The sequence below is a fragment of the Callorhinus ursinus genome, unplaced genomic scaffold, assembly GCF_003265705.2.
Source record: "Callorhinus ursinus isolate GAN/ISIS: 27379988/994484 unplaced genomic scaffold, GSC_fseal_2.0 scaffold6, whole genome shotgun sequence".
In the NCBI taxonomy this organism is placed as follows: Eukaryota; Metazoa; Chordata; class Mammalia; order Carnivora; family Otariidae; genus Callorhinus; species Callorhinus ursinus.
In genome coordinates, this window is record NW_027397068.1 from 47,124,088 (window position 1) to 47,149,572 (window position 25,485).

The following is a 25,485-nucleotide window of genomic DNA, read 5'->3' on the forward strand; positions in this document are numbered from 1 at the left end:
TCATAAATGATTAAAATGAAAATAGGAACAAGTAGCATTTTACTCCCAACCCATTGGTATTTTACTTGGGATGGGAGGGAGTTATCTTGATATCTGATCTAAATGGTATCTTACTTGGGGGTGTGACAGGAAGAAGTCTGATAAAAGGAGCTGTTCAGTGAGTTTAAATATCTATAACCACCAGGAGAACTGGCATTGTCTTATACAGGTGAATATTTGCATACCCATGGTACCAGCAATTCCACTTCTACGCGGATCTGCTTGGAAAAAGCTTGCACATTTACACCAAGCTAGACAAGAAGAACAATCACAGTGGCACAGCTCATAGAAACAAAACCTGGAAACCAGGCAAATGTCTGTCAATAGAAGAATATCCAAATAAACTGTGTTTTGCTGTCACAGTAGATTTTTAAGCCAATATAAAAATGAATGAACGACACAACTGAACTGAGCCTGGGTGAATCCCAGAGACAATATATTAAGTGAGAAAAAGGAAGTCATCGATGACATACTCTGTATCATTGCATAAGCTGCAAAAACAAGCAAAACTAAATAAGATACCTTGCACATGTGGCAAATTCATATCTTTCAAAAACAGGTGGATGAGAAACAAAGTTCAGAGTACAGGGCAGTGGTGTTAGAAAAGCAGGTGATGGGAGAGGAGAGAAAGATGGACGGACACGAAGGTATGGACTGTTCCGATTTTAAAGCTGAATGTTGGGCTCGCGGTGTTTATTTTGTCTCATAAATTATACATATGTACATTCTTTCATAAGTCTCAAATGTATATAATGAGAAGTTTTTTTAAAAAGGGAAAAATTCTAATTTTTAAAAAGGAAAGGGAAAATTTGTAATTATAAGCAGCTTTCATTTTATGTACTGTAGTGGGAGTTCTATAACTGGTAATATTGAGATTTGTAGACAAGTGTACACATAATGAACGCCTTCCCCTGACACCCCCACCCAATTCATAAAATGTCCCAGAAAGTAGAGTTTCTGGAAAGCTTCTACCTGATTGGACTAACATAATGTGAGAAGTTGTATCCTAGACTGAAGTACCATATTCAAAGGAATAGCGGGCTGCATCAGAATTTAGAATTCTCACCTTTTAATGATTCATGTACCATTAGAGCCAGAAGGAACTTAGACATTGTCTGGCCTGTGCTTCTCGCTTTCTGATGAGCAACCTGAGACTGTCAGAGGGGAAGTGACTTTCTCAAGCATGGAGATGGCCAGGTGCAGGGCTTCCTGTGTTAGTGTAGACTTCTCAAAAAGATGGGTGGCCTTGTTCCGACAGGCTGATTTCCTTAGCGGTACACGTGGACAAGAGGGAACCAGGGGAGGAGAGAGGTCTGAGTCTTACAAAACAGCAGTAGCAGCCCCAGGATGGGTGGCGGAGGAGGAACAGGGGTCTTGGGTTAGTCTGCACATTTACTGTGTGCTACTCTAGTCTCTATTCTGGACACATTACATGTATCATCCAATCTCAGAACAACTCCGTAAGGTGGTTTATTAGATGGAAAGAAGAAGGCATGAAGCAGGGAACACATCACACCTAGCCAGGGAATCCCAACGAGTGGACACATTGAAGGGAAATGTAGGAGTCATCTGTGGGATTTGTGACTTCAAAGGAATCAGAATAAATTAACCAGAACATTAACTTGAGTTGGATCCAAACTGGATAATGAGCTTATGCCACACCTCCTTTACCACACGAGTGCTGGTGACAGAGAGTGGGCCCTCAGCTCCAACACCACCATGACTTTGACCTACAGCCCCGAGGGCGGGGGTGGGTTGGGTAGAATAGCAGAGAGCACAGTTATCTAAGCCAACGGCTAGAACAGAAATAAGGACACTATTTCTAAGTTATATTTGGACAGAAAATTGAGACTGCTCTTGAAGTAGTAAGACACAGCATGGTTCAAAATGTAGTTGTAGCTTTTTTCCACACAGAGATGAATAAAAACTCACCTTGACTCTTATTATTGCTCTGCATCCTGCAATCTGAATAAGTTTACAAAGAAAGTGCCTTGTTGTGTAAATTTAATAATTCTTACATGTATATCCTTAAAAACCTACTTTAAAGGCACGATGGAAAGCTCCTGTACCTAAGATTTGGGGACTCTAGCTCTGAACATTATCAGCGGATAACTGGTCATGCTCCCTGTTAACTATGGTATTCCCGAGAGAGTGTCATCTCGCCTTCTAATGCCTATAAGGGTGTGTTTCTCTGAGTCATCCAGGATGGGGGCCACAGGAGGTGACCGAGCACTTGAAATGTGGCTAGTCCAAACTGAGATGTAGGCTCTGAAACACTGAATTTCAAAGACTTGCTGTACCCGCCCTCAAAAAAGGTAAAACATCTCATTAACAATTTTTCATAATGACTGCATGTCAAAATGATCATTTCGTGGATATACTGGGTTACATAAAATATACTAATATAATTCCTGGCTACTAGAGAATTTTAAATTATGCGGGTGGTCCATATTATATTTCTGCTGGGCAGTGCTATGTTAGGTGCTAGGGTTTTCTTCATATCAGATTCCAATCATCCCTGTTTTCAATTCCATTGTCATCACATTGACTGTGGAAATGATGTTTCTCAATGTAACTTGAAAAGTCTCTCTGCTTAGCGTTCAGTTGTGTGGCTCAGTCAGTCATCAGGGAAACGGCAGCCACTTTGCCCCATGCTTCCAAGTGCACAGCTGACGTAAAACTTCACAGTGTTAGTACATTTGCCACCTGCTGATGGCAGTAATTGCATTATATCCCGAATGCAATTAACTGTCAACATTTTTCTTCAACATTTGCTGTTCTGCTCAGTTTTGCACCATGGGAGAAACATCTGTGCAAAAGCCTATAAAAATGATTAGTATTTATTCAATAAATCATTATGTGTCAGGTGCAGTAAGAAGCAAACAGTAAATGCCATAAAAGAAATCCAAAGGAACCTATGAGATATTCTTAGCATTTGGCCCTCTCAGCAGTTTTTGCATAACTTTTGATTCCATTTCACTTCTAAGCGAAGGAAAGCTAACACACAAAACTACTTCATGACTTTCAAAGTTACAGAACAGAAATACCCAGTAAGGAGGAAAAGAAAATGTTTTAAGATAGAAATGAATCCTAAGTCTAGTGTTAGTAATTTAACACCTGGCAGTTTGTTGATTTATTTATTTACTTAGCAAATGTTTGGAGGATTTGGGGATGCAAGAACAGCCTGCAAGATTTATTAAATCCCTGCATCACTGTCCTGGACATCATGTGGGGTTAGTTGTTGTTTTTTAAAAAGCACAAGTTCTAATCTCTTGGAAGAAAAATGCCACCACATGTTTGATAGGCTATTTCACATCAGATTGGGCAAGATACTAGTTTTGCTTCCTCCATGTTTCAGACTCTGAGAAATGTCCTTAACTAAGGTCACAATGGAGATGATCTGCTCCATACTGAGGAACTAGAAAGAATCTCCAAATGGATTAGCTGAAAAAATGAAAACTAGGTTTTTTTGCATAAAGCAAAATAAAGTTTCCCTACGCTGTAGGCATTTTTATTGTCACATATGGTAATACTTTTCATAGATCCCCCAATCCAGATGCAGAACAGAGATACAGACTATGAAATCCCTGGGGTAAGGATGGCAGGATCAGCTAGATCCTCAAAAATGCCTCTGTCACTTCATGAAGCCAACACGAAGAGAATAACTGAGATGCGGATCCAAAGCCTGACAGACTGCACAGGGAGCCCCTGATATTACTCAGGATAGGCAAAATTATGCTGCTGTACCTGACGACCCCCAAACGTTACAGCAAAAAATGTCTATTTGTTGCTCATGTGATGTGTCCATCTTGGGGCCCAGGTCCTCATCCTCCTCAACCAGGGACCTGGCTCTACCACCTGGAATGTTGTTAGGCAACACGGATAAAGAAAGGGGCGGGGGGAACTGGGGCATTGCACACTGGATCATCCATGCACATGTCACTTCTCACATTTTTTGGTTAAAGTCAGTCTCATGGCCGCCTCTAACTTCAAGGTAGTGGAGAACTAACAATCCTATTGATTGTCTGGAGGAGACAAGATGGTTAAATTGGTGAGGAGCTACAATGTTCACAGTCCTCTACCTCTGAGTTTCTTGTAATGTGAGAACAAAGCTCTCCTTATAATTTAGACCAGTTTTAGACAGGGCTCTCTGTTAGCTGCAGCCAAAACCATTTAACTGAGATATCAGAACACCCAATTCTCAAACCAGAGAACAATGAACAAAATGAATTCTTTTTTTTTTAAAGATTTTATTTATTTATTTGACAGAGAGAGGGCACAAGCAGGGGGAGCGGCAAGCAGAGACAAAGGGAGAAGCAGGCTTCCCACTGAGCAGGGAGCCTGATGCGGGGTTCGATCCCAGGACCCCGGAATCATGACCTGAGCTGAAGGCAGAGGCTTAACTGACTGAGCCACCCAGGCGCCCCTGAACAAAATGAATTCTATATTCAGCAAAACACCTTTCAAATATGAAAGAGAAATTTAATATGTTCCCAAATAAATAAAAACTGAGAGAATCGGTCACTAGTAGATAAACAGAGGGACATTAGACTGTGACTCAAATCCACATGACAAAATAGAGCCCTATGTCATTACATAGGTAAATCTAAAAGACAGTATAAATGTATTTTCTGTTTGTAACTCTTTTCTTCCATCTTATTTTAAAGACAGTTGCACGAAGCAGTAATTATAAATCTGTGTTGATGGGCATACAATATATAAAATGTGATTTATGTGACAATAACAGCACCAAAGGGGAGAGGGATAGAGTTATATAGGGACAAAGATTTTGTATGCTATTGTAATTAAATTGATATTAATCCAAACTAGACTATTAAAAATTAAGATGTTAGTTCCAGTTCTCAAGGCAACCACTAAGGAAATAACTGAAAATGTGTATATACTAAAAGAAACAATAAGGGAAATTGAATTAGTACACAGAAAATATCTACTTAGCACGAAAGAAGGCTGTAATTAAAGAATAAACTAACAAAAACCATATGATCAATAAAAAACAAATAGCAAAATAGGAGACATAAATTCTGTCTTATAAATAATTATATTTAATAATTGGCAGAATAGATTGCAAAAATTATCCAACAATATGCTGTCTACTGGAGACACTTTAGATTCAGACCCAAACTGTTTAAAGGTAAAAAAGATGGGCAAAGATACAACATGCAAACAGAAACCAAAAGAGCGATAGAATGGCTATACTAATACCAGACTAAATAAACTTTAAGACAAAAATTGTTCCTAGAGACAAAGGAAAATATTTTATAATGGGAAAAAAGCCAATCCATCAGGAAGCTATAACAATATAAACTTATATACACCTAACAACAGAGTCCCAAAACTCATGTGGCAGAAACTGTCAGAATTAAAGGGAGAAAGAGACTATTCAATAATAATAGTAGTTGGGAGACTTGAATACCCCACTTTCAATAACGAACAGAACCACTAAGCAGATGATAATTAAGGAACTAGAAAACTAGAACAGCTGCTATTCCTGGAGAAGACAAAACGGATTGTAGGGACTCAGAACTAGATATAACAAATACATCATAAAATGAAGACCCCTGAGAAGATGATATTAAAGGCAGTTGTGGAGAAACCTTTATAGAATTAAGTTGTTTATTAAAAAAAAAGAAGTCATTTACTGAAAACTCTTAAAAAGAAACTAAACATAGGACAAATTAACTGACAAAGATAAAATAATCTATGCACTTAAAGATCCTATTAAAAGCCTCTCAACTGAGAGAACCTCATTGCAATTAGAAGAAAAAAATTAGAGAAGCAAAAGCTCCTGTAGAAACTTCAGAGTCCTTTCTATACTGCTTCAAGAATAAATTTTCACCAAATATCCAATTTAGAGTTAATCTACCTCATAAAGACAGAGAAGAATCTTTTCAAGGTAAATGAAAAGAGCAGCCATAAATGTAAAGAACTGGACAGCTGAAAAAGTCAAGCCAAATTTTTTTCAGATGATTTTGAAAGGAGCATTGGCTTCTTATCAAAGTGGCTTATATCCCATGAGCAAAAAGTTTATATTAGGCTGAGGGCTCTGCTGGCTGAAAGAAACCTCAGTAACTTAAGAAAATGCATGCATTAATCAAAAATATGATAAAGAAGAATTTAAGCATTTCAAAAGTATATTTACATCCTGATGTTTCAAGTGGGGCATTTGGCAGATGCTCAAGAGGACCACCTAGGAATCCTCTGGTGAAGAGATTTCCAAGTAAGGATGAGCATCAGGCTGTGATCGTGTAAGGATCCAGGCCCAGGGCCTCATGTAGACCAGATGCCACCACCACCTCCATCCCAGGAAGACAGAAGCAGGATTCCTCCAGCAGGGTATCCCCATCATGTCACAGAAGGCTTTCCACAGGAGTAACACATAGCTTATCCTGATGCTCCTTGTGTTGACAGGTGCCAGAACCTTCTTTTGGTCCGACCCTCCCACTTGAATGTGGCATCCCTAGCCTAAGCTCCAGTTCTCCTGTGAGTCCCAGGGGCTGATTCCTGAGAGAAGGATCTCCCATCCTTCCCCTTATTCTGAAAAATGAGGATGAATCTCCCCAGAAATTGCTTTACTGAGGAACTCTCCTGACCCTGCACATCTTCCACAGGCAACAAAAAATGTCTGTACCCTAAGCACTAATATGATACTAAGCAATAAACACTAAGTCATCAAATGTCATGTGGCAGTAGCATAAAAACAGAATGATAGCCTAGTGGGATAAAGAGACAGTGCCCAGAACACACCCACGGCCATTTGGGAACTTAATATACAATAAGTGTCACCATAAACCAATGAGAAAAGGATGGATTGTTTAGGAACTGATGTTGAGAAAGTGGCTCACTCTGTGGCGATCCCTACTTAATAGCATATAAAAGACGGACTCCAGATGACTTAAAGATCTAAACATGAAAGTGAAGACAATATATTTAATAGAACAAAGAGTAGGAGAATATCTTTGTGACTTAGGGCACGGGGAGGACTGCTTCTTACAAATTAACAAAAAAAAAGATGCCAACTCATTAAAAAATGGGCAATGGATCTAAAGAGGTAGCTTTGTAAAAGAAGAAACTCAAGAGGCTAACAAACATGTGAAGAGATGCTCAGACTCATTAGTTATCCAGGGAAATGCAAACCACAACAAGAATGACATTACACTTGCTACCTAATAGACTTGGCAAAATGTAGAAAGCTGGGTAATGCCAAGGGTTGGCAAGAATACAGGAAGATGCATGACTGTGGGAACGAGACAGAGTCATCTGGAGAATAATTGGTCAGGTTTAAGTAAATGCACACCCTCTGCCCCATCAGCTCCATTTCTGGGTATACAACCCAAAGAAGTAACACATAGGTAGGTCCAGAAGCAGACATGGATGATGGCATTCTCTACGATTCAATTCCTAGTGGGGAGGAACAGGGCTTGGGGCAAGGAGTACTTTATAATTCATTGCAATCATGGACTAGAAATATGCTAATATGAATGAGTCTTAAAGAGTGTCAGTGAAAAAAGTAACACAGGAATGAAGTATAGAATACCATTTATAGTAAGTCATATATATATAAACCCAAAATGATAGTACACATTTTAGAACACTTACAGATTAAAAGATACATATAGAACACATTGGAATGGTGGCTCAAGGGCAGAGGTGAGAGACGAGCAGACAGGGATGAGAACAAAATGACATGAAGAACAATGACAGCCCTCACATGGGACAATGACCATGACAGGCCATGAATTATGGAGTCGGACTCACTCAACTTTAACACCTGAGATTTTTCACCAAAAAAAAAAAAAACCAAAACAAACAAAAAAAAATACAAAGTAAAATTCCATTACACTGCTATGCAGTTCTATACAATTCCTATAAGCTTTTAAAACCAGTATCTTCATTTAAACAGGATAATGTCAGCAACTTATGACGTAACTCAGTTAAGTCTACTGTTTTAAGAATCTAATTATACCTCTGTTTCTAAATATAAGGCAAAGTATAGTCAAAGACTGTTAAGCAAAGGAAATAGATTTATCGGTTCACAGGGCTGCAAATTGCTTAGACCTGAAACTGAAAGTCAGATGCATACGAGCTATAGCACAGCTGATGGCACTGGGCTTCATGACACAGCAGTGACATGAGGTCATAAGGTTGGAAAAAGATTTTTAAACATTGCAAAATGCCCAGTATTTTGGAGGCTTGATCTAGAAACAAAGTCTGGGATTCTGACAATGATAGTCATCCATGAAACATGTTGGTAAGTCTTTTTAGCGACAGAATATGAGGAACCTGCGTAGAGTTAAGACTCACAGGTGGATGCTTTGACGCTGCGGATGCTTTGGGTTTCATAGTGTAGGTTAAGCAGCGCTAAACTGGCGCGGAGACTGGGATAGGAGGAAAGTTAGGGACAAAAAGTCCGTGGCCCATACTGAGACCCACACAAATTCTGCTGCCTCGGTTATCTGCAGAAGCCCATGTGACAGAGCTCAGAAAAACACCTTCCTTCACTGAGACATCTACCTTCAGTTCTTTGGTAAATTCCTCCCAACCATCAAAAGAGAAACAACAGAAATGAAACAAAACAAATGAAAATCTCTTCCCCTCTCTTACTCCTTCCTAAAATCCTCCTCTAGTTCATCCAAACCCACTTCCCTGCCTTTGAGGAAATAGCATGACTCCTGACTTCTAGCCTCCATCAGCGTTTTCTATCTCTGCTGCACATGAAATAACTTTTCTGCATTATGGAAATATTGTGCCCAGCCAAGAAAGTTTAAAAGATGTGAAAGTTACCAAAGTGTCTTAATCCAAAATGTCTTCAATTTTCAGAAATCTTAAAGATACTGAAAAGGAGCTATCAAAAGTTCAAAACAGAGATGGGAAGTAATTTAGGCAATTCATTTGAAGTATCCAATTCCCATGAGATAAGTATATTCAATGGATTTGTCTTTCCATTCTTCTTAGGGTTTTACCATTCGCCTTGTCGCCATCCAGGGTACAAAATAGAGAGACACATTGTTTCTGTAATATTCTAGTGTAAAATATTCCCCATTCTTCAAAGCTTTTGGCTCTAGAGAACACTAGGTCACATACAGAGATGTTACAGTCTCTGAAAGAATCAGCAATCTGTGGCTCCATTTGTAAGGAGGAGAAAAGTTTTAAATCTTCACTGATTAGATTTGTTTGCCAGGAAAAAACACTGTCTCTTCAGTGGTCACTCTATAATCTCTTTTTGCCCCAGCTGGCAAGAAGGTCAAAACTAAATTCTAGTGTAACTTAACTCATCTCAGACTCTGGTACATTGAATTTTCTGTGTTTTTTGGGGTGGGGGGAGAAAGGGGATGTGTTTTCATAGCAAAAGTCCCTGCATGGATCCTAGCAGGATTCATCTGAGTGTTCAGGCTTGTCTGGGAGCCTGGGGGCGGGGGGGAGAGTAGAAGGGAAGAGCAATGAAGGGTGTCATTACATGAAGAACTGAGGCGGTGTTGAGAAAGAACTGGAAGACGTGTAAATATTGGTTCAGTGATGATGTGTCAACAAAAAGGAGAAGCTGCCTTCAGCCTGTGTGATCTCTGACCTCCCCGCCCGAACATACCTTTGAGTTCTAGGGCTAGGGACAATTGCTAATCTTCTGATTTTACCATTCATTCATTCCAGTAAATTTTGGTGAGTCATGCATCAAAGAAAAAGAAGGAAAACTGAATTTGCAAAACTATTTATAAAGGAACTCCATTTTTATTACAAGGAAAATCAAATTTTTTGAGAAAACCAATTTATGTATGACATAATTATGTTCCCTTACAAAGTGACTTTTTAAGAATATAAAAGATAATTAAAATAAATCTAGTTCTATCTTATCATGATTTTAGTTTATAACTGGAATATTGCCAAGTTTCTAGAAAGTTACACCACTAAATTATTACCTTTCTTCTGTCTTCTGGTCAAAGAGTAGGCATAAAATTATATTCTCTTAACTGGCCTATGACTTGAAAATCTCATTGAAAATTATAATAAGATATTTAAAATATACACCTTCATCTAATTTTTTTTATGTTGTGGGGATGAATGATTTGCAAAATATGTTTAAAAAAATCTTCCTATCCCCTGGAGCTTATTACTAAGAAAATTGAGACGACCAACTAGGTTGCTGTATTACTATCAAATAAATATACCAGCTAAAAAAGAAAATGGAATATTCACACCAAGTACATTCACTAACATAAATATGTTGTTTGTGGTGAAGAGTTAGGATTACATGTTCATGTTGGACTGGGGTGGAGACAGAATTGGCAGTCATGGGATTGGACTTCTTTTATACTTGGTAGTTTGGACATCCTTCCTAAAGAGTTCATTTACTTTATTAGCAGGGGACTTTTTTGGCTTTGACCATATCTGGGGGCTCTGAGGTAGTTAAAGGATATTTATAGGATCTCAGTAATTAGGACCTGCATGCACATTACTTACAGCAAACCCACTGCTGAGGGGTTAATCTCTTGGCGCTGTCTGGCCCTTAGGCCTGAAAGTCCGTACAGCCACCCATGGGTTGGTACGGGATGTCTTCTGGGCAATGAAAGGGCAGGATGGGGTTTGTATCCATGCTTCCCTGAAACCTTGAGGATAGAGGCTACCCTACAATATGATTTCTAGAAACTGTCTGCAGCAATAAGAACAGCAAGAACATAAGATGTATTTTATGATGAGAGGAAGAGACATTTTTCAAAGACCCAGAACAAAAGGGTGTTTCCAGGTTTTTCAAAGGTTATGAAAGAATAAACCTGAGATGATGATAACAGACACTCTGCTCAAACTGTTTTAGGAAGCCCTCTTTTGGAAATATTATCATTCATATTATTAGCCAAGCAAAACAGATTTCCCTACCTCCAATTTTCAAAAAGAATATCTGATTCTGTTTTAGTGATTTTAGATGCTATTACTTATTATCCTTTAATCAATCAATCAACAAATTATCAGAACATCTAAGTATCCAATCTTACTTTTATCTGGACAATTTTAACCTCATCAAAGCTTATACTGGTAAGAGATTTCTTCGTCTGGCCTCTTCGGTGTCCAAATTTACACTTATTTCTCATCACTTGTTCATCATCTTCTATGGGTCTCCGAACATATTTAAAGCGATCTTTGAGAGCTCGTTTCCATAAAAACTGCATAAGTTAACAGAACAGGACAGTTAATCTTCAAGGAGATTAGAATAATCCCATATAAACACTAAAATCTTCATCACTCTTGGGCTTGAAGTTATTTTCACATCACAGTAATAGGAATAATAGAACTATCCTTCCACTTACCTTCACAAGGGTCTTATGATACTGCTATAAAAAATATAATCCTGAAATCATAACTAAGGAAACAGAGTCAGAAAAATAAAAATAGTTCCCCAATGCCACCTAGTTATTGAGTGAATATAATGGCTCTTTAATCTGGATTTTCTAATTCCCCAAACTGGATGTTTTCTACCATACTTTGCTGTCTCCACAACACATTCCACTTTTCCACTGGGTTCTAGGGAAGAACTGATACTGTCTTATGCATATGTGGATTGACGCATTTTCTTAGAAACAATTTTTCTGTCATCCCTTGAAATTCACTTTGGTGAATACTATTGGCATTCATTCCCCAAATATTTGTAGAGCATCTACTGTTTCAGACGCAAAGACCAGGGTCCTGCCCTGGGAGGGAGCTGGGGCACAGGAAGACCCCATCTAGCAGAAGGAGGAGTAATTTCAGTTCAGAAAGAAAAATGTTATAACAGGGGAAGAGACAGGTTAGGAGACCACAGAAGCCTTCCTGTAGGAGGTACATCTAAGCTGAGGTTTAGGTGTTAGGGTTAGAAAACTACATGAGGGGGGCCAATGGAGACGGCACTGGGAAATGCCAGGTGGGTGGGGGTGGTTAGAAGTTCCAGATGAAGCAGTCTGTGCCACGGAGCATAGGGATAGCCCGTGCCCCTTGGAGAGCTGCCAAGAGCTGTGCATGGCTGGAACACAGAGTTTAAGATGGGCCAGAAGAGAATGGGCCAGAAACTAAGACAGGAGAGAGAAGCCCCAGCCCAATCCTGAAAGGCATGGTTGCCCCATAAGGGAGCTTCTCTGCAATCCAGAACGAGATCTTTTCAAACCCTTGTCTGTGGACAGGCTACATCAGCATCTCACAGGGAACATTCATCCTTGGTCCTTCCTCTAAAGCAGTGGTTCTCAAATTTTAACCTGAATCACAATTCCTGGAGGACCTGTTAAAACACAGGTTGCTGGGCCTGTCTTTCAGATTCTCTGGTTGGGAAGGTCAGGGATAGGGCTGAGAATCTGCATTTCTTACAGGTTCCCAGGTGACCCTGATACTGCTGGCCCAGACCCTCGGGATTCTGATTCGGTTGGTCTGAGCCGAGCCCAGATGTCTGTATTTTTCAAGGCTTTATAGATAATCCAGCCAAAGAGCCAAGCTAGGAAGTCCTCCTAGGCCATGTTGAGAGAGGACAGCGGTTGATCAGATCTGGGCTCTGGAAGAATCTGTCTGCCATGTGGAGCATTTGGGAAATCAAAGACATGGGCGACAGCTGAGGGACACAACTGGGCTTTCTCAACAAACCAACATTGTCTTCCTCTGCTGGGCCTTTGGTTTTGGCCTGGAAAGCTCTATCCCCTCCTCCTTCACTCTGCTGCTATCTAGTTACCTCTTGCTCTGCCTTCAGATCTCAGTCAGCTCATGTCCCCTGGTTAGCAGCTCTCAGCTTTCCTTGTCTGTTATTTACCACACTGGGAGTTTACCTTCATCTGTATGATGTTTTTCTGCTTCTGTGCTTTTCTATTCTGTTCTTTTCATTCTTCCTCTCTTCATTCTCCCCCATTTGCTTACTTGCTTCCTTACTTCACTCCATTCCCTCTTTATTTCCTTTCCTTTCACTAGGCTGTAAGCACAAGACGACAGGCTCATGTCTGCTTTGCCCACCAAGCCCAGCACAGTGCCTGATGCATCTGAGAAACTATAAATACTGAATGCCTTGTATCCGTCCTCTGTGACGTAGAGGGACCCAGGTGTCAAAGCAACAAACTAGAAGCAAGACTCTGAGTCTTGGCCTTGCTTGGTAAGGACCTCACTTCATGAGGAGTAGGCCAACACTTTTTTTTTTAATTTAATTTTATTATGTTAGTCACCATACATTACATCATTAGTTTTTGATGTAGTGATCCACGATTCATTGTTTTCGTATAACACCCAGTGCTCCATGCAGAACGTGCCCTCCTTAATACCCATCACCGGGCTAACCCATCCCCCCACCCTCCTCCCCTCTAGAACCCTCAGTTTGTTTCTCAGAGTCCGTGGTCTCTCATGGTTCATTGTCTCTCCCTCCGATTCCCCCCCTTCATTTTTCCCTTCCTTCTCCTAATGTCCTCCATGCTGTTCCTTGTGTTCCACAAATAAGTGAAACCATATGATCACTGACTTTCTCTGCTTGACTTTTTTCACTTAGCATAATCTCCTCCAGTCCCATCCATGTCAATGCAAATGGTGGGTATTCTCCACACTGTTTTCCAAAGTGGCTGTACCACCTTGCATTCCCACCAACAGTGTAAGAGGGTTCCCCTTTCTCCACAACCTCTCCAACATTTGTTGTTTCTTGCCCTGTCCGTTTTTGCCATTCTAACTGGTGTAAGGTGGTATCTCAATGTGGTTTTGATTTGAATTTCCCTGATGGCTAAGGATGATGAACATTTTTTCATGTGTCTGAAAAAATGTTCATCATCATGTGCCCAACACTTCTTAAAACCTGAGCCTCAAGGCTGCTTCTCAGCCCCTCCACTTCCTTGTCATGCCATGTGCTTGAAGAGGCCCAAGACTTGGGGTGACTTTGGGCACCTCTTCTAAGCTCTATTTCCTCATGGGCAAATGGGAATGCCACTGAGATCACATCAGTACCATGTCTGGCAGTTAGATTCTGCCATTCCTTCTTCCCTGGCTTAAGTCTCTAGAAGAGTTATTCCCTACCCTTCAGAAGAAGGATCTATGTTGGGAGGACCCAGGGTCTAGGCCTAGTGTGTCTTAGCCAAGAAATCAGCAAGTAACTCTTCAGTCTTAGTTTCTTCAGCTATAAAATGGAACAACAAACTCAGTCCTGTCAACTGCCCTGGGGTTTTGGAAGACCGACATGATTGCTACTCACAGAAGTGATTTGTAAATGAGAGTGCTGTTCATAAAACCTTCCACGGCCCCGCAGAGGACTGCTGTGGGCTGAGGTTGGCGGACAACTTCAACTCTGATGATGAGTATGTATGAGTCAGAGACGCTCCCTCACCTCCCACAGCCTTGCGGGTTTGCCCTCAGCCGCTGCTGTTTTACAACAGCACACAAAGAATGGACGGCTTACATTTTTCTTAGCCCTAAAATATGAATGAATGCAAATACATTTTTCCCTCATGTTTCCTACAGCTCTGAAGTCCTTCTAAACCTGCTGATCTGGTGGGAAAGATTACAGCCATCAACTACTAGGACATTTTTTAATTGCTAGTGTCTTTTTCCCAGCCTCTCCCTGCTCTCCTTTTAACTGTCTGATAGGAACATAGAAAAGACAAATCGGAGAGTATTTACTGAGCATCTGGGACATGCCTGGCACCGTGAGTTCCTTACATAGATGCCTCAGTAGAAAATACCCCTGTCACTGAAATATCATCCTCCCTGGGCATGCTTTTCCACCTGGGGGCGGGGGAGGGGCCGGGCAGTGCGGCAGAAGGCAGAAAGAGCTACATGGATAGGGCTCTCCTTCGACCCCTCTGAAATAGAAAATAGCCCTGAAATTACGGACCCTTGATCTGATACGGGAAGCAGTCCATGGCATCACCAGCAGGTCTTTTCTCCACATTTTAAACCCAGATATAATCCTTAGGAAACATTCAGACAAACCCAGAATATGAACCATCTTACATGGCAAATGGACTAGACTTGTCCAAAAAATAAATATCAGGGAAAAAACGGGGGAGGGGCCAGAGAGACTCTCCGAGACAAAAAGAAATTGAAGAGACATAGTCAAATGCAATTTGACTTTATAGCAAAAACATTTTTGGAATAATTGGAGAAATGGGAATATGGGTTATATATGTCTTTATGCAGTTACTGCATATGAAATTATGCAATTATTGCTCATTTTCTTAGGTATAAAAATGGTATTGTGCTTATAGAGGACATCAGCCTTATCCTTACAAGATATCTGCTGAGGTATTTAGGAATGGCATCTGAAACCTATTTTTTGTTTCCAAATGCTCAGCCAAAACAAAGAGATCAATATGAGCCAGGAAAACTAATTGTGACAAAATATTAATACCTAGTGAATCAGTGATTCTTAAGTATCAGGATTTTTCCCTCTTCCCAGAATGCGCGTGGCAATGTTTGGAGACATGGTGGTTGTTCTCATGCTTTGGGTGAGTGGGTAGGGGCTACTCACACCTCGGGAGTGCCAGGAATGCTGCTAACTATCCTACAATGTGGATGCAGCCGCCACCCCAAAGACTCATCCAGCCTAAATTCTAAGTACTGCCAAGATGGAGAAACCTTGATTGAGGTAAAGGATATATGGGTGGTCATTGCAGCATTCTTTCAATTTCTGTGTAGACATGAAAATTTTCAAAATAAGTCGAGAATAAAATTAGCCCTAAAAATGACGAAGAAAGAGCTTGATCGTTCATAAAACCTGCTGATGTGTGTGTGTGCTCTCTCTCTCTCTCTCTCTCACACACACACACACACACACACGTGCATGTGCATATGAATATTCTCTACTATGCACCAGAGTTTTCCCTCCCATTGTATGTGTAAAACATGGGCCATAACATGCTAAGCCATTTTTCAGGTTTCTTTCAGTTAGCCATCTTTCATTAATGCCACTGGGGATAGAAGTGGGTAAAATGCACACAAGATCAAAGTAAGCATTATTCATTACTTTCTATTTGTCTCACTTTCATAACCATGAAACTAAAGGTCAAAATGTAATTGGATAAATATGTATTTGCTTATATGTATGCAAAGGTTCTCGAGAAGGAATCTCTAATAACATTAGTTACTTCTGGGGAGGAAGATTAGGTAGCTGGGGACAGAGGTGGGAGGGAGACTTTTCCATTTATATCTTATTGTAGCTTTAGAATTTTGAACTTTGTGAATATATAATTTATTCAAACAGCAAATTTAAATTCTTTTTTAAAATACAACTATGTACACAGTAACAATGATTAGTTGGCAGATAATACATCTTGAGTGTAGAAGGCATTTTTAGATTCAATTTTGTCAGGCATATCAGTGTGTTTATCAATGTTGGGACTCTAGGTTTGTTTATTTTTGTAGTTTTTAAACGTTTTTTATATAGTGTGGGTTTTTTTTTTTTAGAGAAAATGTGGTTTATTTTACAGTATACTTTTTATATGCAGCAGCATATTTTAGGAATGATGTCAGGCTATAAGCAAAAATACCTAAATTCCATTCTGGGCTTCAGTAGCTACTAGTTCCAGACACAGAATACAATTCCTTTCGTGAGTCTGGGTGGTAAATAAGAATATATATATGGCCCTCTCCCACTCAGAAAATTCTGATTCTACCCACACAGAAAATACAGAAAGAAAATGGAAGGAAGGAAAGAAGGAGGGAAGGCAAGCAACACTCCAGCGATGGTAGCACTGGCACAGGTGCGGTCCCGTCCTCCTTCTGGGTAGTACATCTCCCTAAAGACCCTGCCTGCAGAGTCAACAGGACACACAGGCTTCCAAACTGCTTTGAGGGAGAGACAGAAAGACGATGACAGACAGACAAAGAAGACAAAGGAAGGAGATGGGGAAGGGATGGATAGGTGGGTCGCAGGGGATTTTTAGGTCAGTGGAAAGACTCTGTAAGATACAATAATGATGGATACCTGTCATTATACATTTGTTCAAACCCATAGAATGTACAGCCACAAGCATGAATCCTAATGTAAACTATGGACTTTGGGACTTTGGGTGATAATGATGTGTTGATATAGGTTCACCCATTGTAGCAAATGTCCCACTATGGTGTGGGATATTCATAATGGGGGAGGCTACGCATGTGGGGGCAGGGGGCACATGAGAGATCTCTGTACCTTCCTCTCAATCTTGCGGAGAGAGGAAAAAGGAGGAGGAGTGGAGAGAGAGAGAGACCAAAGCTAAGAAAAAAACAGGAACTGACAGAATGAGATAGAGCTAACGGAACAGAATCAGAGAGACCAGACAGAGACAAGGAGTCCAAGAAGACAGCGAAAGAGAAACAGACATAGATGGATAGAGAGAGACTGAGAGAAGGGGAATGGGGCATAAGATTACTGGACAATACAATGCTATTATTTTAAGATGGGTTGGAATGAATGGTATGGCGCCATGTGGTCACTTACGAAGCCACAGCCGTCCTCGTCCAGGAAAGGGTGGGCTTGCAGCAAGGCGTTGACCACATCATTGTACTGCTGGGTGCTGGGATACCTGGTAAGTGCAACAAGGAGGACATTTTTCACTTCAAGCAGCAGCCCACATTCTTTCCTATAAGTTGAGTCCAAATTATACTCACTGTTCTTCAGATCCTCCTATATAACAATGTAGATATTCAAATATTGGGCAATGTTGGGCGTATCACCAATACGTCATCCAAAATCTGAAGCACATTGGTTCCACATGAGTTCTACTCTACTCTGCAAACAGACCCTCTCCCAAAGCAGCAAGTCCGCCCTGTTATTTACTCACAGTGAGCCTTCCAGATACTTAGTCATGTCGGCCTGGAGAAACTCAATGATCCTTATCCTCATGCTGTGATCGGGACACTTCTGTTCTGCTAACATGCATTTGACATCATAGGGAAACTCTGGTAAAACATAGGACTTAGTCCATTGCAATGCTTTATTCCTTGCTAGAACATGTTTCACATTCCTTCTGTTAAATAAAAACACACAGATAGTGAAATTCTATTTCAAATAGAAGCAACTTGTGAATTCTCTACATCTGAGAACTTACAATATAAACCACTTTCCTGAGGGCTAAATATGGAATTCATCAATCCATCTTGCATCCATTCATCTATCTGCAAATGTTTGAGGGCTGATAAGGTATCTCTGTTTTCTTTCACTTTGCACACACATAAATATTTGTAGTTCTGGAAAACATGTCTTAATAAAATTGACTGTGGAATAAAGCCTAAAGTTGGAAAGAAGATTGATTCATACATCTTGAAGAGGTAATATGTAATGCATAGCTCAAAACTGAACAAGATATCCAACTAAGAGAAAGTTGCAATCAGCCAAGCAAATGAGGCATACAATTAAAGTCTCTGCACCTGATTAAGAAAATTCTTCTAACTGATTTACTCTGTTACTGTTTATAGTGAAATACAAGAGCCACTTAATTTAGTTGGTCTTTGGCCATTTCAATAAGGTAAAGTGAGTTTCTAAATTAAAAGTACATATCAGATACTTACATTCAGATGAAGTTTCTAAAAAAGACTAGAGAAAACTGTAGCCACAGAAAGCAAATCAAGCTGATCAGTGTTTGCCTGGGGCTGGAGATCAGTGCAGGGACTGACTGCAAAGGGGTGCAAGCGAGTTATTCAGGGGGATGGAAGCATCCCAAAATGGACTGTGATGGTGGTTGTGCACCTGTATAAATTGGCTAAAATTAGCTGAGCTGTCTATTTTAAATAGATGAATTTTATGTTATCTAAATGATACCACAATAAAGCTATTTATAGAATTAAATATCAGAACCACTTGTAAACCTTGAAGTTAGTAACCGATCATGAAGTGTGTAAAAAGAAGAATCTCTAGTAAAATTTCCTAAAAAGTTACCAGAGACAATCGACTTGCCTTGGAATGGAAGCAGAGTAGAGCCGAACCAAGTAGAAGACAAAGAACAGAAGGATTTCCTAAATTAGCCTAAGTAGGTCTATTTTCTGGCACACCCATGGAATCCTTCATTGTCCAAACAAAATTCTGATGAGTTTTGAAAGGCCAGGCTTCCTTTGGAATTTGAGGTCATATATTATAAGAGCGCATGTGGCATAATGAAACATAGGGACTAAAGAAAAGAAGAGAAAGCACTCTCCTCTCTTTTCATGATAAGCTCCCTCTTTTGTTCCCCCTTTGGCAGTCCTATATCAGTGGGGAAAATATGTCCTGGCTAGAGGAAGCACACAGATAATACAATGCTTGATCCAATGCAGCAACAGGCAATTCCCAGATGAAATTTGTGCTTCAGCCCAAACTACTTCCCCTATGTTTCTCTCATTTCATTCAATCTTTCAGCCAATAGTTACTGGGGGTCTACCGTATGCCAATTCGTCTTCTACAAACCCGATTTCCTTTCCTATTGCATTAACTTGTTTGTTTCACCAGTGATCTATCCTTTACTCACTCAGACCAAGGGTATAAAGTAAGGCAGGTTTTGTTTGCTGTATTTTGTGCTTTCCCAATGTTTTTAAAAGGTGCTATAACTGTGCAGGTGTTAAATTGGTTTCAGAACATTTTATCTCCTTTTCCCCAGAAGTTTCTAGTGGCTAAATTAGCTGCATGACACCTTTAGGCTTTTGAGATTGTTATCTCTTATTTAGTACTGCATCAATGGGTAACTTCAGTATTTCCATGCCATCAGATAGGGCTTTGTACAGTTTTTACCTTCTTGTTCTATAGATTTTCCTATATGTCACTTCTCCTCAAAATAAGGGTAGGACTCTTATTTTAGGAGCATTATTTTTTGTCAAACTCCCTAAATGTAGCTAGACACATACCAAGCTCTATCAAAGCTAGATATTCCACCTTCCCTTTAACAGCATCATCAGGCAAAATCAGAGGCATCAGATTTTTTTCTTTGCATTAAAGCAATTTAAGAAGGTATTCTGGAAGTGAGGAGAATACAAGTTATGCTAACTAATACAAGTCCAAACAAATATTACACAAGTAAAGGGACTCATCAGAAATTAAAAATACACTCTAATTTGGAAGCAGATAACTGCACGCACAATCATTTACCATCCATAAAATGGTATTGGCTTTGGATCAAAAAAAAAAATCTTTACTGTGAGGTTAAGATTATTCATCTTATCTTTAGTGAGGTACAGTTGAGCAGAACACCAATAGAAGTCACCCTATAGCAAGTGCAGGGAGCAAAAAGCAATCCCAAACTGAGAGGACACTAATATTTCTGTTCCCACCTCAGGGCCAATGCTTTTCAACAAAATACCACAAAACAACAAAATGCTGATCCAATGGCTCTCAGTCTTGGGTATCCAATAAAATCAACTGGAAAGCTTTTAAGACAATATTAATGGCTAGGATTGATCCCAGTCTAACTGAATCAAAGTCTATGGAACTAAATACTCAGTTTATATGTAGAGTTTATATATGTAATATAAAAACTTATAATAAAGTTGATACATCTACTAAATGACATAGTCATTATTGCATATGCACTAATTTAAAATTTTTTCATGAGGTTCTCATGAAAAAGCTCATTGATTCTGAAACGTCTAACATTTTTTAGTTTTCTTATATTTATTTTTTTAATTTTTAAAAAGTTTTTAATTTAAATTCAATTTAATTAACATATACTGCATTATTAGTTCAGAGGTAGAATTTAGGGATTCATCAATTGTGTACAACACCCATTGCTCACTACTCCAATTAGAGTGAAAAATCATTGAATTTTGCAGACAGTAGGGAGCTCACCTTGGGTAAGGAAGATGGCTCTATTAAGAACAGGTCAGGTTTTACACAACTCACAGGAATTGTGTAAGACTGTTGAATCACAGACCTGTACCTCTGAAACAAATAATACATTATATGTTAAAAAAAAGAAGAAGATAGTAGGAAGGGAAAAATAAAGGGGGGGAATCAGAAGGGGAGATGAACCATGAGAGACTACAGACTCTGAGAAACAAACTGAGGGTTCTAGAGGGGAGGGGGTCGGGGGATGGGTTAGCCTGGTGATGGGTATTAAAGAGGGCACGTACTGAATGGAGCACTGGGTGTTTTACGCAAACAATGAATCATGCAACACTACATCAAAAACTAATGATGTAATGTATGGTGATTAACATAACATAATAAAATAAAAAAAGATATAACATAAAAAAAAAGAACAGGTCAGGTTGAGCTCTAGCTCTCTAAGGAAAGATTTCAATGCACACAAGACAGAGGTTGAGCCTTGGCAGTGAACAGAAGACACATATGTGTTACACAGGAGCAGGGACCATTTCTTTTATCTCCAGCATAGATAATTTTGCTTTAGTAGAGTTCGTGCACAATGACTGATGAAAGGATGAACGTGGTCAGCTGAAAGGAGCGGTTATCTGCGAATGGCTGAATTCAATTTGTTCTCAACATTCAGTGGCTCCTCACTGCATTTGCTAGCCGGTTATCCAACTCACCATCTAGGCTCCAAATATGTCCTTCATGTCACTCCCGTCTTGCCTTTCCTTAATCTCTTGCACATTAATATCTTCCCAATGACTTCGTAAGACTGCCTCCTCAAAAGTCAATAACAGTTTCCTAATTTACAAATCCAGGGCCTTTTAACACTGGCCTTTTTCAAGACCTTTCTGACCACACATAGCACAATTGACCACTTTTGCACAGCCCCCTTTTCTTTCTCATTTTCCTACACACTATTTTACTTGCCTCCTTTCTTTCTATCCCAGAACTCATTTGTTTTATTTGCACACTTATTCATCCTTTATCTTCTACGAGAGTTTGCACATGGCTTGGTCTTTGCCCTCTTAATCCTCAGTTTTGATCTACGCTTTCTTCCTCATACAGCTCATTCATCCCCCAGGGCCTCAACTCTACATGTGGAAGCTACATGTGGAAGGTTTATAAATCATCAGTAATCTTCTCTTTGCTATGCCTCAGCCTCCACCTCCAGCAATTTGTATATTATTCATTTCATACTCAACACATCTAAAATAATGTATAATCTTTTGAAGCCCCAATCCCCAATGAGGCTATAGTAGGAGATAGGACCTTCATAAAAATAATTAAGGTAAAGTGAGCCCCCTGATATATAGAATTTGTGTCCTTATAAGAAGAGGCCTCAGAGAGCACACTCTCTTTCTCCATCATATTGGCCATTTGCAAGCCAGGAAGAAAGCTCTCAACAGAAACCAAATTGGCTGGCACTTTGATCTTGGACTTTCCAGCCTCCAGAATGTAAGAAATAAACTTGTTGTTTAAACACCCAATCTATTTTATTATGGCAGCTGAGCTGACTGACACACCATTCCAATTTCCATGTGTCTTTCATTGTATCTCTTTCATTGTATCTCTTTAGCAACTCAGACTTAATACTTAAATGTCTTAATTCTTCAGATCTGGGTGTCATGAAAATTCTTCTATATCTTATCTCTTATATTTGCCTGCTTCTCTCCATTGTTCAGTTACTACATTTATCCAAGCATTCATCACTCAAATGTGGACCACTTTGCTAGTTGACTAGCAGAGTTCTGCTTTTGGAATGGCTTAATTTGCTCACACTGGACAAACTATCCTATGAATGATAACTATTAGCACTGGACAAAATACAAAAATAAACAAATAAGCCAACAAAAATTATCGGAAAACACCAGAAAGTAGAAAAAAAGCAGGCAGATTCTGAAAAGAATCTACACTTGCAAGAAAAGGAAGACGGAAGGAGTTTCCTTTTTATGACTTGTGGTCTGAAGGCAGGTCTCAGGCAGTGCTGCTCAAAACTCTACTAAAAACCTGCAGTCTTTCTGGACTACTGAATTAGTGGACAGAGTTTGGCAACCTTCTCTCCAGAAAGAGGAAGAGAATCCTCAAAAGGAGATAGCTAATAAGAGGGAACTATGAATTCTGTGTATAAACTGTCCAAATCTTTGGCTGATCTAGAACTATGCATGTTCATAGCCCAACTAAGAACAAGAAAACTAAACTTGAATTTGAGCTGATCCCCAAGACAGTTTTCAGTTTGAGTCCAACCAATTTTGTTGCTTTGCTAAAACAAACTAACCAACAATCAACACTCTTCTCGTGAATAGTACAGAATCAAGAGTCTCCACATTGTGACATTCACGATGTCTAAGATACAATCCAAAATTATATAATATAAACAAACAAAAACCCCAGAAAAGTGTGACCCTTTCTCAAGAGTAAAAACAATCAATAGAGTCTGATGCTGAGATGATCTAGATGTCTGTGAGGACTTTAAGACCACTAATATAACAATGTTCAGTGACTTAAAGGAAAATATGCTAGAGTGATTAAAATAATAGGACATCACAAAATTTGAAATTAAACAATATACTAGATAGGATTAACAGTAGAATTGACATTATATAGAGAAGAGTCAGTGAGCTTGAAGGCAGAGCAACAGAAATAATCCAATCTAAAAAATAAGGAGAAAAGAGATTGAAAAACAATATGGTAATAGAGCATTTTTTAAATTCCGTGTTCTTGTGTTTTATCCCCATAGTCATAAAACCTTCTCCTCTTGATCTTCTGTCTCATTTCACTTAAACACTGATATCATCATGTCAGTACAGCAGCCAGCTGGAACTGGTTAATGGCTTCCAGTTTACTCCTTGACCCAAGACATAGCCCAGGGACCCAGTATACTAAACCAATCTTGCTTGACATAGTAACCATGCTTAAGAGAAAGAAGCAACTCAGGTTCTAGGCCCATGGCTCCTGGTCTAATTGAATGACCATAGCAAACTATGCCAACTCAGACCTGGCCATCTGAGGTCTAGACGTGTTAAAAAAGCTGTTAACGATGCTATTCAAAAGCAACATCTCTCTGCAGCTTGCCAGGCTCCCAGGTTCCTACAGAGAAGCTCTTCCTAGCACCCAGTTGCCCTGTCATGATAAGAAAATGGATGCCCAGGAGGAATATCCATAAGAAAATTATCTCCAGAGAGAAGACAAACAAGATATTCAAACCTAAAATAGAGCTGGAAAAGAATCATATCACATGGAGAGTGGGCTATTGCTGGCCTCCTACATTTGTCCTAATCATATAACAAATTTTGCCCTAATATGATGAACCCTTGGACTATCACTTCAACTCTTGTCTTTTGAAGCAGTTTATTCTGAAGGACCACTCAACAGGTTATCTGTCTGTGACTGACAACTGTCACAGTGACTGGAGACTATAGAGAAGGTCAGCTGTCTCTGGGCTTATGTGATCTGATAACTGGACAGCATGTATGAGCCACATGCAGTCCAAATACCCAAGAATCCAGCATTTGGGCGGACTATTCCCTGTCTGTAAAAGAATTAAAAATACCTCAGGTACTGAAAGATTGCTGGGATTAGACAGAAGCCAATGTGGAAATTTCACTGCAAATCTAAAAGTCCCATAGTTTAAAGACCAAGTGTATGGAAAAGCTGAAACTTTGTCTTCAACACCTGACCATGCTGGATGTTTTGCCTTTTGTGATTCACCATGCAAACTTCACCCTTTTCCCAATTGTTATAGGCATGATACTCTTCCTGTTTCCTTATAGTGTAACCCATACTTTTGAGTGACATGGGTGATTCAGGATTCTTCTGTCCCTAGCAAGCAGGTATTAAGCATTGAACACAGTAGACAGGCCATCGGGGACCCAGTGTACTATGTTCATCTCTTTGACCAATAGCATCTTCAGTATCTGGTCTCCCTGAGAATAGAGTTACTATTGCCTATTTCTAAGGGAAGGTCTGAACCAGGCTCGTCCTTGAATTATCAGCCCTTTGGGTTCCTGGAACTCTCCAAGGAGAGGAAAATAAGCATGATTTACTAATATATTTGAATGTAAAAGTGTATGTTTGGAAGGAAACACCTAGAACTATTCCGTGCAATAAAACCCCATTTAGAGCTATTGATTGTTGGCAGTTATTTTATCCCCCTGAAAGCAGATTCTCCCCTTGCTTCAGGGAGAATATAAACTCTTGAACCTCCAGACCAGAAAGCTTCAGTGTTTTTTTATGAATTAAAACATATTAAGAGTCCAAAACTATTGCTTCCAGTTTAGTGATCTGGTCTTCAAGGAAATTTTCTCATTCTCCCCTTTGTACATCTCCACAAATAAAACAGGTGATAGGGTTCTTAGAATCTGTGAACAAAAATAAAATTCATGGTGTATAACTTCTGAACATCCCAAATTTGAATTCATCATCATCATAATTAGGATCATCCGTACTATGGTCCGATTTTGTGCTATCCTATCATCAGCTACTCTCCAATGTGAATGCTCAGATCCAGCCAAAAATCATGCCTTCTGTATCTCCAGAACACACTACACATGTGTCAGCCATTCTCTCTCTCTCTCACCCAGCAAGCCTTAAGTTTCCCTTCATTCTCCTGGGCTCATCTTAAGCTCTCTCTTCAGGTGGACTCTCCTCCACTCTTCTGGCTTTCAGGTGGTCTTCCTTGTCTGCACCCCCCACATGGCCTA

General features: G+C 39.7%; 1 protein-coding gene across 3 annotated transcripts in view; it reads right to left on the reverse strand.

Moving 5' to 3' along the window:
• Nucleotides 1–25,485, reverse strand: part of SAMD3 (sterile alpha motif domain containing 3) — a 50,320-nt gene that overhangs the window by 12,506 nt on the left and 12,329 nt on the right. For all 3 annotated transcript variants that reach the window (XM_025865418.2, XM_025865423.2, XM_025865417.2), the window contains 3 exons: nt 17,793–17,978; nt 17,450–17,534; nt 11,043–11,210 (listed from right to left, as the gene is read on the reverse strand). In XM_025865418.2, coding sequence (XP_025721203.1) covers nt 11,043–11,210; nt 17,450–17,534; nt 17,793–17,978 — 439 coding nt within the window. The remainder of the gene's footprint in view (nt 1–11,042; nt 11,211–17,449; nt 17,535–17,792; nt 17,979–25,485) is intronic.